The sequence below is a fragment of the Hemiscyllium ocellatum genome, chromosome 11 (genome assembly GCF_020745735.1).
Source record: "Hemiscyllium ocellatum isolate sHemOce1 chromosome 11, sHemOce1.pat.X.cur, whole genome shotgun sequence".
NCBI classification, from domain to species: domain Eukaryota; kingdom Metazoa; phylum Chordata; class Chondrichthyes; order Orectolobiformes; family Hemiscylliidae; genus Hemiscyllium; species Hemiscyllium ocellatum.
Window position 1 is genome coordinate 29,613,836 of NC_083411.1, and position 13,960 is coordinate 29,627,795.

Genomic DNA, 13,960 nt, shown 5'->3' on the forward strand with positions numbered 1-13,960 from the left:
CTTTAAATTTAAAGACAGCGTCTTACACCAACAAATTGAATTGTAAAATTATTTTTGCACCATAGATGTGGCACTCACAATAAAACTGCAATTGGTGCCACTTGTGGCTCACCCTCACCAAAATTTTGGCAGATTTGATGTGGTGTATTTCTTAATCTCTGTTTATGGCTTATTCAGCCACAATGTGTCTCCAGAACATTTAGAGATGGCAGTCGAGGAGGTGACTGTGGTGCTTAGAATCAGGTTGACCTTATTGACTATGAGGTCATTGATTGGGCTTGTTAACCTGGGTCAATCAGGAAAGCCCTGGCTGACTAATATAACCACATTAGTGTCTCACACCTGCACACACACACCATGGGTGCTGGGGATAAAAATAAGCACTACCGAAAAAAAAGAAAGAAAAAAAAATGTAACCAGGAGACAGGCCCGTGTGTTTGATGCCTTTAGGGAGAGGTGAGCACCAAAAGGAGTGGAGTGTTTTATTTCCCCCTCCAACTCTATTTTGATTTAATCCCTGCCCTCCCCTTCACTGTTTTGATCACACAGCATTGCCCTTTGATGTGAAGGGCACTGCTCGTCACAGGCCACTCGGGTGTTTTCCTACTTTTCCTGGTGGTGGAAATTAAATAAAGATTTGTGCACTTTATGTCTCTCACTGTGTCTCACAACTACACACACACACACTCACCATGGGTGCGGGGAAAAAAATAAGCACTACCAGTTAGGCGGTAGTGTGGGGGTTAATTTAAAAAAAAAAAGAAAAAAAAACCAGGATTATGATCACACAGCATTGCCCTTTGATGTGAAGGGCACTGCTCGTCACAGAAAAAAAAAAAAGAAAGAAAAAAAAAGAAAAAAAAAAAATATAACCACATCAGTGTCTCACACCTGCACACACACACCATGGGTGCTGGGGATAAAAATAAGCACTACCGAAAAAAAAAGAAAAAAAAATGTAACCAGGAGACAGGCCCGTGTGTTTGATGCCTTTAGGGAGAGGTGAGCACCAAAAGGAGTGGAGTGTTTTATTTCCCCCTCCAACTCTATTTTGATTTAATCCCTGCCCTCCCCTTCACTTTTTTTGATCACACAGCATTGCCCTTTGATGTGAAGGGCACTGCTCGTCACAGGCCACTCGGGTGTTTTCCTACTTTTCCTGGTGGTGGAAATTAAATAAAGATTTGTGCACTTTATGTCTCTCACTGTGTCTCACAGCTGCACACACACACCATGGGTGCTGGGGTTCAAAATAATAAGCACTACCGCAGTTAGGCGGTAGTGTGGGGGTTAATAAAAAAAGAAGAAAAAAAATATATAACCAGGAGATGAGAATCTCCTCAGTTCAGGAGGCTGACTCCGAGCTGGGTAGCCACAGCCAGTGTACTGTTCATGAGTAAATAAAGGGTGACTTGGTGACAGGATACCGGCCTCTGTGAAGTGATTTCTGGGCTGTATAGTACAATCCCAGCAAGGTGAGCATTCCTTTCTTATTTCTACTTTCAATTCATGAATTTTCAAGGGACAATTTTTAAGAAATGTCTGCTCTCGTTACAAAAAAAAAGAAAAGAAAAAAAAAATATAACCACATTAGTGTCTCACACCTGCACACACACACCATGGGTGCTGGGGATAAAAATAAGCACTACCGAAAAAAAAGAAAGAAAAAAAAAATGTAACCAGGAGACAGGCCCGTGTGTTTGATGCCTTTAGGGAGAGGTGAGCACCAAAAGGAGTGGAGTGTTTTATTTCCCCCTCCAACTCTATTTTGATTTAATCCCTGCCCTCCCCTTCACTTTTTTTGATCACACAGCATTGCCCTTTGATGTGAAGGGCACTGCTCGTCACAGGCCACTCGGGTGTTTTCCTACTTTTCCTGGTGGTGGAAATTAAATAAAGATTTGTGCACTTTATGTCTCTCACTGTGTCTCACAGCTGCACACACACACCATGGGTGCTGGGGTTCAAAATAATAAGCACTACCGCAGTTAGGCGGTAGTGTGGGGGTAGAAAAGAAAAAAAAAGAAAAAAAAAAGAAAAAAGGAAAAAAAAATATTACCACATTAGTGTCTCACATCTGCACACACACGGCATGGGTGCTGGGGGAAAAAATAAGCACTACCGCAGTTAGGCAGTAGTGTGGGGGTAAAAATAAAAAAAAGAGAAAAAAACAAAAAAACATTTTAACAGGGAAAAAAAAATATTAATGTCTCACACCTGCACACACACAATATGGGTGCTGGGGAAAATATAAGCACTACTGCATTTAGGCAGTACTGTGTGGGGGTTTAAAAAGTACAGGAAGAGTGGACTTAGCCCCAGGGGAAAAAAAGAAAAGAAAAGAACCAGGAGATTTAGAATCTCCTCAGTAAAAAAAAGAGAAAGGAAAAAACATATTAGTCTAATTTTAAACTAATACAGCAGGGGGATGGGTACCTAAATTGTAGCTCCAGTATACAGGAAGTTGACTTTAGTGAGGTCAGAAATAAGGTTTCAAGGTTGCAAAAGTGCACCAGCAAACAGGAAGGTGATTTGAAGTGTGTCTACTTCAAAGCCAGGAGCATCTGGAATAAGGTTGTTGAACTTGCAGTGTGCGTTGGTACCTGGAACTTTGATGTTGTGGCCATTTCAGAGACATGGATAGAGCAGGGACAGGAATGATTGTTTCAGGTTCCAAGATTTTGATGTTTTGGTAAGAACAGAGAAGATGGTAAAAGAGGGAGAGGTGTGGAATTGTTAGTCAAAGACAGTATTATGGTGGCAGAAAGAAGGACTTGTCTACTGAGGCAGTACGGGCTGAGCTTAAAAACAGGAAAGGATGGGTCACCCTGTTGGGAGTTTTCTATAGGCCTCCGAATAGTTTCAGAGATGTAGAGGAAAGGATAGCAAAGATGATTCTGGATAGGAGAGAGAGTAACAGGGTAATTGTTATGGGGGTCTTTAACTTTCCAAATATTGACTGGAAATACTATAGTTTGAGTACCTTATATGGGTCAGTTTTTGTCAAATGTGTGCAGGACGGTTTCCCGACACAGTATGTATACAGTCCAACAAGGGGCAAGGCCACATTGGATTTGGTACTGGGTAATGAACCTGGCCAGGTGTTAGATTTGGAGGTAGGTGAGCACTTTGGTGATAGTGACTACAATTCGGTTATGTTTATTTTAGCGATGGAAATGAATAGGTACATACTGCAAGGCAAGAGTTATAGTTGGGGGAAAGGCAATTTTGATGTGATTAGGCAAGATTTAGAATGCCTAGGATGGGGAAGGAAACTGCAGGGGATGGGCACAATTGAAAAGTGGAACTTATTCAAGAAACAGCTACTTCATGTCCTTGATAAGTACTTGCTTGTCAGGCAGAAAGGAATTGGTTGAGCAAGGGAGCCATCATTTACTAAAGAAGTTAAATCGCTTGTCAAGAAGAAGAAGAAGGCTTATGTAAGGATGAGATGTGAAGGTTCAGTTAGGGTGCTTGAGAGTTACAAATTAGCCAGGAAAAACTTAAAGATAGATCTAAGAAGAGCCAGGAGAGGACATCAGCACTCATTGACAGGTAGGATCAATAAAAACCCCAAAAGTTTCTATAGGTATATCAGGAATAAAAGAACAACTAGAGAAAGATTAGGGCCAATCAAGGATAGTAATCGGAAGGTGTGTGTGGCATCCGAGGAGTTAGGAGAAGTACAAATGAATATGTTTCATCAGTACTGGAAAAAGACAACATTGTCGAGGAGAATACTGAGAAACAGACTACTAGACTAGATGGGATTGAGGTTCACAAGGAGGAGGTGTTAGCAATTCTGGAAAATGTGAAAATAGATTAGACCCCTAGACCGGATGGGATTTATTCTAGGATTCTCTGGGAAGCCAGACAGGAGATTGCAGTATTTGGCTTTGATCTTTATGTTATCATTGTCTACAGAAATAGTGCCAGAAGACTGGAAGATCGCAAATGTTGTCCTCTTGTTCAAGAAGAGTAGAGTCAACGCTAGCAATTGTAGACCAGTGAGCCTTACTTCAGTTGTGGGTAAAGTGTTAGAAAGTGTTATAACAGTTAGGATTTATAATCATCTAGAAAGGAATAAATTGATTAGGGATAGTCAACACTGTTTTGTGAAGGACAGGTTGTGACTCACAAACCTTATTGAGTTCTTTGAGAAGGTGACCAAACAGGTGGATAAGGGTAAAGTGGTTGATGTGGTGTATATGGATTTTAGTAAGGTGTTTGATAAGGTTCCCTACAGTAGGCTATTGCAGAAAATACGGAGACATGGGATTGAGGGTGATTTGGCGGTTTGAGTCAAAAAACTGAAAGAAGACAGAGGGTGATGGTTGATGGGAAATGTTCATCCTTGAGTTCAGTGAATAGCGGTGTACTGCAAGGATGTATTTTAGGGCCACTGCTGTTTGTCATTTTTATAAATGACCTGGATGACGGTGTAGAAGGATGGGTTAGTAAATTTGCAGATGACACTAAGGTCGGTGTAGTTGCGAATAGTGCTGAAGGATGTTGCAAGTTACAGAGGGACATAGATAAGCTACAGAGCTGGGTTGAGAGGTGGCAAATGGAGTTTAATGCAGAAAAGTATGAGGTGATTCACTTTGGAAGGAGCAATAGGATTAAAAAGTACTGGGCTAATGTAAGATTCTTGGTAGTGTAGATGAGCAGAGAGATGTCTGTGTCCATGTATATAGATCCCTAAACGTTGCTACCCAGTTGATAGGATTAAGAAGGCATATGGTGTGATAGCTTTTATTGGTAGAGGGATTGAGTTTCAGAGTCATGAGGTCATGTTGCAGCAGTACAAAACTCTGGTCGACTGCACTTGGAGTATTACATACAGTTCTGATCACCGCATTACAGGAAGGATGTGGAAGCTTTGGAAAGGGTTCAGATGAGATTTCCAAGGATGTTGCCTGGTATGAAAGGAAGGTCTCATGAGGAGAGATTGAAAGACATGACACTGTTTTCATTAGAGAGAAGTGAGAACCTTTTCCCTCCGATGGTGACAGTTAGCATGAGGGGATATAGCTTTAAATTGAGGGGTGATGGATATAGAACAGAGATAGTTTCTTTACTCAGAGAATAGTAGGGGTGTGGAGTGCACTGCCTGTAATAGTAGTAGACTCTCCTATGAGAACTAGACTCACCAACTTAAGTGGTCATTGGATAAACATATGGATGAAAATGGTATAATGTAGGTTAGTTGGGCTTCAGATTGGTTTGAAAATGTGTTGCTGGAAAAGTGCAGCAGGTCAGGCAGCATCCAAGGAACAGGAAATTCGACGTTTCGGGCATAAGCCCTTCATCAGGAAGGGCTTATGCCTGAAACGTCGAGTTTCCTGTTCCTTGGATGCTGCCTGACCTGCTGCGCTTTTCCAACAACACATTTTCAGCTCTGATCTCCAGCATCTGCAGTCCTCACTTTCTCCTTCAGATTGGTTTCACAGCTTGGTGCAACATCAAGGGCTGAAGGGTCAATATTGTGCTGTAATATTCTATGTTCTATAACCAAGAGTTTCTCCTCAAAACAAAGAGATCAGAATCTGATCAGTTCAGGCGACTGACTCTGAGCCGGCTGGTCATAGCCAGTGTGTTCCAGCCAGGAAAACTGATTTCTGTGCTGGCTGAGTTACAGCCAGGTATATCCTGTTGTTTGTTAGAACTCGTTCCTGAAACGGCTGGCTAAATGGCCAGTGGTACTATTGAAGAGACATGTGAGTTCCAGGATGAGTCAACAATGTGACCCAGCCTTATGCTGTTGGTTTGTGGACTGCGCCCTTTCGCGTAGGGCATTCTCCTGTGTGTGGACCATGCTTCTGCAGGTGGAATCTGTTCCCGTAAGTGAACTTTGTTTTTGCGAGTGGATTTGCTTTTGTGTGGGGACTCTGCCATTGGGCGTGGACCCTGCTTTCGGGTGTGGACCCTGCCTGAGTGTTGGGAATTTCTGTTGTGTGAGGCCTTTGTAAATTCTGTTACTGTATGTGGGTCTGTAATTGATTGTGCAAGGGGTTTTTGTGCGTGTAGTTGGGTAGTTAGAGGTTAGAAGGTCGGCTGGTGACTGTGAGGTGTTTGGGGCTCAATGGCCCTCAGATGGCCTGTGCAATGGAAGGCAGACTACAGGCCAGTTAGTGCACGGGGCAGACGTGGGCCGGGTAGCCAATAATTGACCGTGGGATTCGGGCTAGCGTGGGCTGGTCAGTACGTGGAGTGGCTGGGAGCTGGAGGGTTGACAACCAGCCTAGGGGAATGCAAACTGGGGGAGGTCTGTTAGTACACAGGGTGGACAGGGGCCAGGCAGCAGACAACTTACCCATAGATAGGCTGGCCAGGAAAGGACCAGAAAGTATACGGGCTGGCTGGGGAGTTGTCTGTTAGTACACGGGTTGGTCGGGGGTTGGGCAGCCAGTACATGGGATGTCTGGGAGCCGGAAGGGCAATGACTGGCCTGGAGAAAAGTCGGCCAGGAGGAGCCTGTCAGTACGCGGGGTGGGCGAGGCCAGGCAACTGATAATATTCTCGCAAGAAAGTCGGTATAGGGCAGGCAGACAGTACGTGGGGAAGCTGAGCCAGGCAGCCTGTAGAAAGGCTGACCAGGGAAGGAGCGGTCAGTACGCAGGGAGGCTGGGAGCCAGACAGCCGATGGCTGGTCCATAGGAACACTGGCCAGGGGAAAGGGCCAGTCAGTACGTAGGGAGATCAGGTGTTGGAAGGCTGACAGCCCGAATGTAGGAAAGCAGGTCCGGGTGGTTTGGTTAGAACACGGGGTGACCGGGAGCTGGGGGCCCAATGACCGAGCCGGAGGAATATGAGCCTGGGGAGGGTCGATGAGTACGCGGGCTGACTGGGGGTTGGTTGGTCGATGACCAGTCTAGAGGAAAGCGGGTCTGGGGAGGGTCACTCAGTATGCGGGCGGCCAGAGACCAGAAGGCCAACTTCTGTCCTGCAGGAAAGCCAAGGACAGTCTATTCAGTATGTGTTGGTGTTGACTGGTGAGTTGTATGTAGGGTACCCGGGCACAGGAGGGTATCGGGGGTTGGGGGGGTGGGGGAGTTGGGGGGAGGCGGGTTGAGTTATGTAATCCGTGGCTTGTATTGTTGAACATTGTTATCGGCTATGCTGTGTTTTGTGGACGGCTTTTCTTTGTGCCTGGGTGCAGGCGATGTGTAAAGTGTTTGCAGTTGTATATTGTGGTCTTCAGTCTGCTGTAAACTTTGACCTTAGGGTCTGAAATGGATTACTTTCTGGATCTGTCATGGTGGTACCTTTCAAACTTGTATGAAAATTCAGAATTTTATGTAGTGCTATTTGTTTTGTGAAATTTCGGGCACCTTATGGTTGTGTCCCTATTTCTCTTGTGTATTGTTATTGTTGTATTTTATTTTGAGTATTAATGAATTAAAAAATATATAACCAAGACTTTAGAATCTCCTCAGTTCAGGCGACTGACTCTGACTCTGAGCTGGCTGGCTACAACTGGTGTAATGGTATATAAATAAATAGTGACTTTGTGTCAGGATGCTGGCCTCTGTGCAGATATTTCAGTGACTCACTGTCATCTTCTCAAATAGAGCAAATCCACACCTAATGGAAAAATAACCAAAACAGTGAGAGCAGCCTACAAGCAAGCCATTGTACGTGATTGGGAATTCTTATCAACAAGCACGCAGCGCTTTCCAGGTGATGCTGACACATGTGTGATGATCTTATGTTGCAAGTTTTTTTTATTCTTGAAATTGTTTATGAAAAAGTGAGCTTCTAATTTCACATATTTCTGCTGAAGCTGTGCCAAAGGAGATTTCAGTCAACTACAGAGGTTGTCTGCTGTAACAACAAAGCAGTTCATTTAAAAAATGTTGAAAGGAGTTGAATGTCATTGTTTGATCCTGGCAACAGAAGGGCATATGTATACATATGAAATTCCTTTAGTATTTGATGCAGGCACTAAAATACTTGAAACATTTGGAATAATGTTCCATCTAAAGTAACAGATAATAATCTAATATAGATAACTTTAATACATGTACAAAATCTCAATTTATGAGGGGAAGCTTGACATTTACAAGCAAACATTATTCTGTTTTAACAGTAATATAACAATATCTCGCACTCAACTCTTTTATAAGTTGCCCAGGCTAATTCTGAGGAATTTTGATGAGCATTCTGGATTTTTTCAGAGAAAGGGAAACCAAGATAGTTTGATAATCCATTTATAAAATAGGATTCTTGGCAAACAACAACCTATGAGCTCTTTGTTAAAAGTCATTTCATAAATCATGTTGATGAGGTTTACAGCATATGGACATGTTCTGCTTGCAAAGCAGTAGATTATAAGTAGAATCTCAAACACAGTTTAAATATCACGGTTCATATCATCACAATCTGCAATTATGGATCAAGAGTTCTGTGAACAATGTGCACAAAAGTTTTATTTTACAGAAAACTGATTGAAAAATATGCAATTCTGCAAATGACCAAGATGATTTTTTTTCAGGCAGGAGAAGACTCTATGTTGTATTAATTGGATGTGAGGGTTATAGGGGAGTTTGGTAATGCTTTTGGGGAAGATGGTGGATTACTGATAATGTCACTGAATGAGCAATCCTTTAGGATAGATTAATGATCTGACAATAAAATTCAAAACCCACCATGACAGCTGGTAGAATTTAAGTTCAATAAATATGGACGTAAATGCTAGTCTCAATAATGGTAATGAATAAAGCATCACTGATTTATAGTAAAACCCCATAATTTCCTTTAGGGAAGGAAATTTGCCACCCTTACCAGTCTGGCATACATGTGACAGCAATTTGGTTGAATCCTAATTGCCCTTTGAAATGATTTGCAAGCCACACAGTTCAAAGAGAGTTAAAGATAGGCAATAAACTTTGACCTTGTCAGATATGTTCGCATTTCATTAGAGAAAAAAATACTAAACCACATATTTAGAGGTAGCTGAATGCAAATACTTTTGGAGGTGCCAACTTCTGTAAAATTGTTTTTCTGCTCACTAACCTGATGATGTTTTACAAACTATTACATTACACACTGACAGAGTCATCTGTGAAAAATAAAACATTTTTCTTCCAAAAGTCCCACTGTTCTTGGAAATATAAATCGCTTTTAAGAAATATATTTACTTTCAGAATTAGTTTACCCAGGGATTAGCCGTGTTATTGAGATTAGAACCCCACTATTTTCACAGCAGCATGCATCAATTAGAATCCCCACAATTTTTTTACGCACACAGTTGCATGCTGCATATCTGAATTACTGAACATTTGATCAATTCAGCCAGTTATTCAGTTATGTAGTAAGAGAAATGTTATAAGATCAGAATTACAGGTCCAGTTTTAATAGTTTAATTTCAAGTTTTCTTTGAAATAATGTCTGCCATTAAATTTGCATGTCAGGACAACATGAAATGACAATCTTATAATAAAGGATCATCCTTGGAGAATTAAAAAAAGTTAAATCCTTGTTGGTATGGTCATGAATTAGGTGCTTTGTTATTTGCAAAGTCATGCTGACTAAACTCCAAGTACATCAATTGAATATAATCATCTTCAAATAAATAAAAACTCAAACTTGGATTCACTATTTGCAGCAGATAGTGCTCAGAACAATGAACATGTGGGAGTTGGACTTCTAATTGGAGCAACAACTAGGTTATCTTAACTGGAGATGAATTTGGTGTGAGCCTTACTTTAAACTAAACATGAAGGTTCAACCATGAAAAGATAATCTCTGAAGGTAACATTCTCACTGTATTTACTCATTGTTTTCATCATTAATTTCCATGTTAGTTCAGGGATATATGAAATACATGTGCTGATACATCTGAACTTGTTTCAAAATATTAGGAATAAGGTTGGGGCATGTTACAATGTTTTCAACAGGTCATTCAAAATGGTTCAGGGGTCACTGAATTATTTAGTTGAAATGGCACTCAAACTAAAGATCTCTTTCCATACAAAACATTCTGATAATGGGCAGTAAGAGAGCACGTACATTTCATCTGTGGTAAACCCCAATGATTGAATATTAAACCAAATTATTCAGTCCCTCTGACATTTCTACTTTTGACAATTGTTGATTTTATTTCATCTCCTTCCCCAACTTCCCTGATGACCTCCAACCTGCTTGGTTCTCCTACCTGCTGAACATTGGCTTGTAAAAGGTCTCCCAACTGTTCCACCAACTCACTGAAGGTCGGCCTTTCTCCAGGCTCCCCATGCCAACAGTCTAACATTGTTTGATAACTAAAACAGAAACAAAACAAGAGTATTAGCTGACTGGATTAGTAATATATCAAATCTATTTACCCAGGTCTAACAAGTTTGGACTTTGGGCAGCGTTTGCTGTGTAATCTATCGTAGCTGATTTATTTGCATATCGTTAGTTTTATTTGTGTAAAAAGGAGTTTTAGGAACACTGTGTTTGAAGTGATATTTTTGGATTCCCATCATACTGGCAGCTGGTAAAGGCATGTGCAATTGAATTGTAAAATGGCCAAAAAAGAAACCTAATGCTTCTATCTTTTATTGTGGATGCTTGAGTGATGAAGTTTATCTCAAATTCAATGCCTTTGTTCCGCTGACAGTGAATATTGCAAAGCACAATTCATCCACCAGAGGGCAGAAATCACAGAACCATTTAAGCTGTTGGAAGATTGAGAGAGGAAATGCTTCAGCCATGACCAGTTGTTGACAGTTGCTCATCGTCCTGACAGAGATGAACCTTATAAAAATGGTGAATCAGGGAGCAGAACTGCAGTATTATTGGAAGCATATAAAACAGGTCAAATGCTGAAGAGACCAACTTTTGAAAAATACATTAATGAAGCGAAAAACAACAAACGCTGGAAATCACAATGGGTCAGGCAGCATCCATGGCGGCAGAGAGCAAGCTAACGTTTTGAATCTAGATGACTCTTTATCACTGTCATGTAATTGATAAACTTTTCTTTGACCTGGATTTTACTTTTCAGCTTCAGGCCCAAATTCAGGTTAACAATTGAGTTCAGCTCTCAACAGGTATTGGTCTCAGTGGCTAGGAGTCTTGGAGGAAATAGGGAGCAAACCAGGAACTCTTCTGCCATTTCATCAAACTGTAGGGGTTGGGCTGGGTAGATTAATAACCCACCTCTTTAATGTAAAATCACAACCTCATTTATTAACCAGTGAAGTATAAACTTGGCGGTATGGATTCTGCCATAGATTATTTCACCCTACTGCAACTTTTTTGTGCTTCACATTTCACTTCCTTGAGATCATATTTTATTTAAGGTTATCTCCAGTCTTGCCAACGTATCTTCAAAAGCTCACCTAAACAATGGAATTTCGTTATTTATAATTACTATTACAGTTGGAACAGTTCTGCTCCAAAGAGAAGAGATTGGTAGAGAAGTCTTACACTTCTGATGTGGAATATTCAGGGGGCTTCATCCTTGTTCCTTCTTTTAACTTGTGGCAAAATTCTTCATCTATTTGTACTCCTGGGTATGGAGAAGCACCTACAGCCGAGGAACACAACAGACAACATTCAGTTATTTTACTAGAAACCTTCTCCCATTCATAGGCTCAACAAGTATTGTGATTTTTGAACATCTTTTCCAAATGATCATTGTGAGCATGTGCGCTTTAACAATCACTATCAGCAGATCACTTAGCCACAATAGAAGATGCAATCTGGCCCATTGTTGTCCTTCATGAACGTTTCCTCCATACCTTTAGAAGGCAGGGACATCAGTAATGCTCCATGCAACCTGTTTTATATTGAAATCAATGAATATGTGACAGATAGGCAATTGAATCTAAACTATCCAGATTGGTCATGCACTAAGTAGCTGGAGATAGTAGCGCCTGCGTGGTGGGTAGCATTCAAGGTCTTGAGCTCGTCTGTTCCAGGCCAGCGGCATCTTTCCCTCTCTCTCTTTTTTTGTTTTTTTTTGCTTTTCTTTCTTCATCTTTGAGGCTGGAGCGGTGTTGACAGGGCAGCAGCTGCATGGATTGAGATTCCTGGTGGCAGTGTGTGGAGTAGAGACTCTTGGTGGTGCCTGGAGCAAGGATTTCTGGTGGTGTTAGGCCTGAGCCCAGACTCTTGGTGGTGCCTGGAGACTGGAATCTTGGCGGCGGCAGTGCCAGAGCTGGACTCTGGGCGGTGGTAGGCCTGGCGCCTGAACTCTTGGTTATGGCGATGCCTGGAGCAGGGACTCTTAGCAGCAGTAGGCCTGGTACCTGGATTCCTAGTGGCAAAACAGGGTATCAGCTGTGGGGGTGGCAGTGCCTGCAGTGGGAATTCATGGTAGTCTTGATGAGGTGGTGGCAACAGCGAAGCCAGGGTCTCCTGGGGCATCAGTGTCATTGCTGTACCTAGGGCAGGAACATCTTGAGGCCCAGAACACATTGCAGAGACTTTGTAGAAGTTCTGAAGCTGTGCTTGAGATCCAATTTGAACAAGAGATGAACTCTAATTAAGTACTTTCTTTTTGTACCTCAAAACGGCGCCAGATTATGGCATCGAAACACATTTGACTGTATCTTACTACATATGTGACAATAAAATCATTCTTTCAGCCATTCAGTCATTCCTATCAGGATTATTATAGCAATTCCTGTTATATCACTCCTTGACCTGTAAAACCTGTACCTATAAGGAAAATTTCAATGGAAGTCAAAAGGAAGTGAAATATCTAGCTACAAAGGTGTCATTCTCATCATCCTAATCCCACCTGGGACACAGCTGGGAAGTTAGTGCTGTCTGCCAATATCATTAAAGATGCAAATCATTATTTGTAATATTTAAATGTTACTAAACACAGACTGCTGGGGAAGAAAGTAAAAGATGCCATGATCAAATTTTTTTCTTGTGTTCTGCAAATTAGAATTCCTACAGGGTGGAAACAGGCTTTTCAGCCCAACGAGTCCACACCGCCCCTCCGAAAACTATCCCACCCAGACCCATTACCCTACATTTCCCCTGACTAATGCACCTGAACATCATGAGCAACTCAGCTTGGCCAATTCATCTAACCTGCACATCTTTGGACCGTGAGAGGAAACCCACACAGACACTGGGAGAATGTACAAGTTCCACACAGACAGTAGACCGAGGCTGGAATCGAACCTGGGCCCCTTGTGCTGTAACAGGGTGGCAGGCTACTGCCTCGGTAAGCCAGTGCTGAATCTAAGGAACTGTGAATAAATTTTGTTCTCACTAAATTTCAAAATAATATACCAAAGGAAGAATGAAAACCCCTTTGGAGTCATTGCCCTCCCTAACACATTTGAAAATGATTGAGCTGATTCATTTCTGCTGTGATTCATTTGTGAAACAAAGAGTTCTGCACTGTTGACTCATTCTTCTTCTTTACTTCAATTGCATTACACAGAGGTTTAGCCTTCTACATTTTTCAGCTATATAATATGAAATAACAAACAGATCAATAATTGTGAAATTTGTGGGTGAGCCACATGTCAGGGAATGGAGAAATATCGAAGATTGATACCCATGACCAGTGATATCAAGGGGTAGGTTTGGGCAAAGGTCACTTTGTCCCTTGAGTCCATTCTATCATACAACTGGATCCTAACTGATCTAAACTTTTATAATAACTAGATTTAGTTAAGAAAGGTTGCTGTATCTGTTTTATGGACTAGGGAGATGAGAAACAAATCTCCCACTCCAGTAATCACAGAGAAAAGATCTTCAAGGTGACGATGTGTTTATTATATACATTGTGGTCCCTTCCTCCATCCGTCAATCCTACCACCTCCCCCCATATCAATCCTCTTCACTCCTCGATAAATAATAGATTATGTTTTTATTTATGCTATTTACAGAACAATATGAAGGTAAAATGTAGGAATTTGGATCATCATAATTTTTTCAAATTGCCAGAAATCTGATCAACCAACACTTCCATGTCATAAAACATGAAAATATGTGGAAAAAT

General features: G+C 41.5%; 1 protein-coding gene across 1 annotated transcript in view; it reads right to left on the reverse strand.

The window, feature by feature from the left end:
* The window catches only part of kdrl (kinase insert domain receptor like), a 206,698-nt gene that overhangs the window by 26,305 nt on the left and 166,433 nt on the right, over positions 1-13,960 (reverse strand). The window contains exons 25-26 of the mRNA XM_060832503.1: positions 11,419-11,518; positions 10,160-10,265 (exon numbers count right to left, since the gene is read on the reverse strand). Of these exons, the coding sequence (XP_060688486.1) occupies positions 10,160-10,265; positions 11,419-11,518 (206 nt within the window). The remainder of the gene's footprint in view (positions 1-10,159; positions 10,266-11,418; positions 11,519-13,960) is intronic.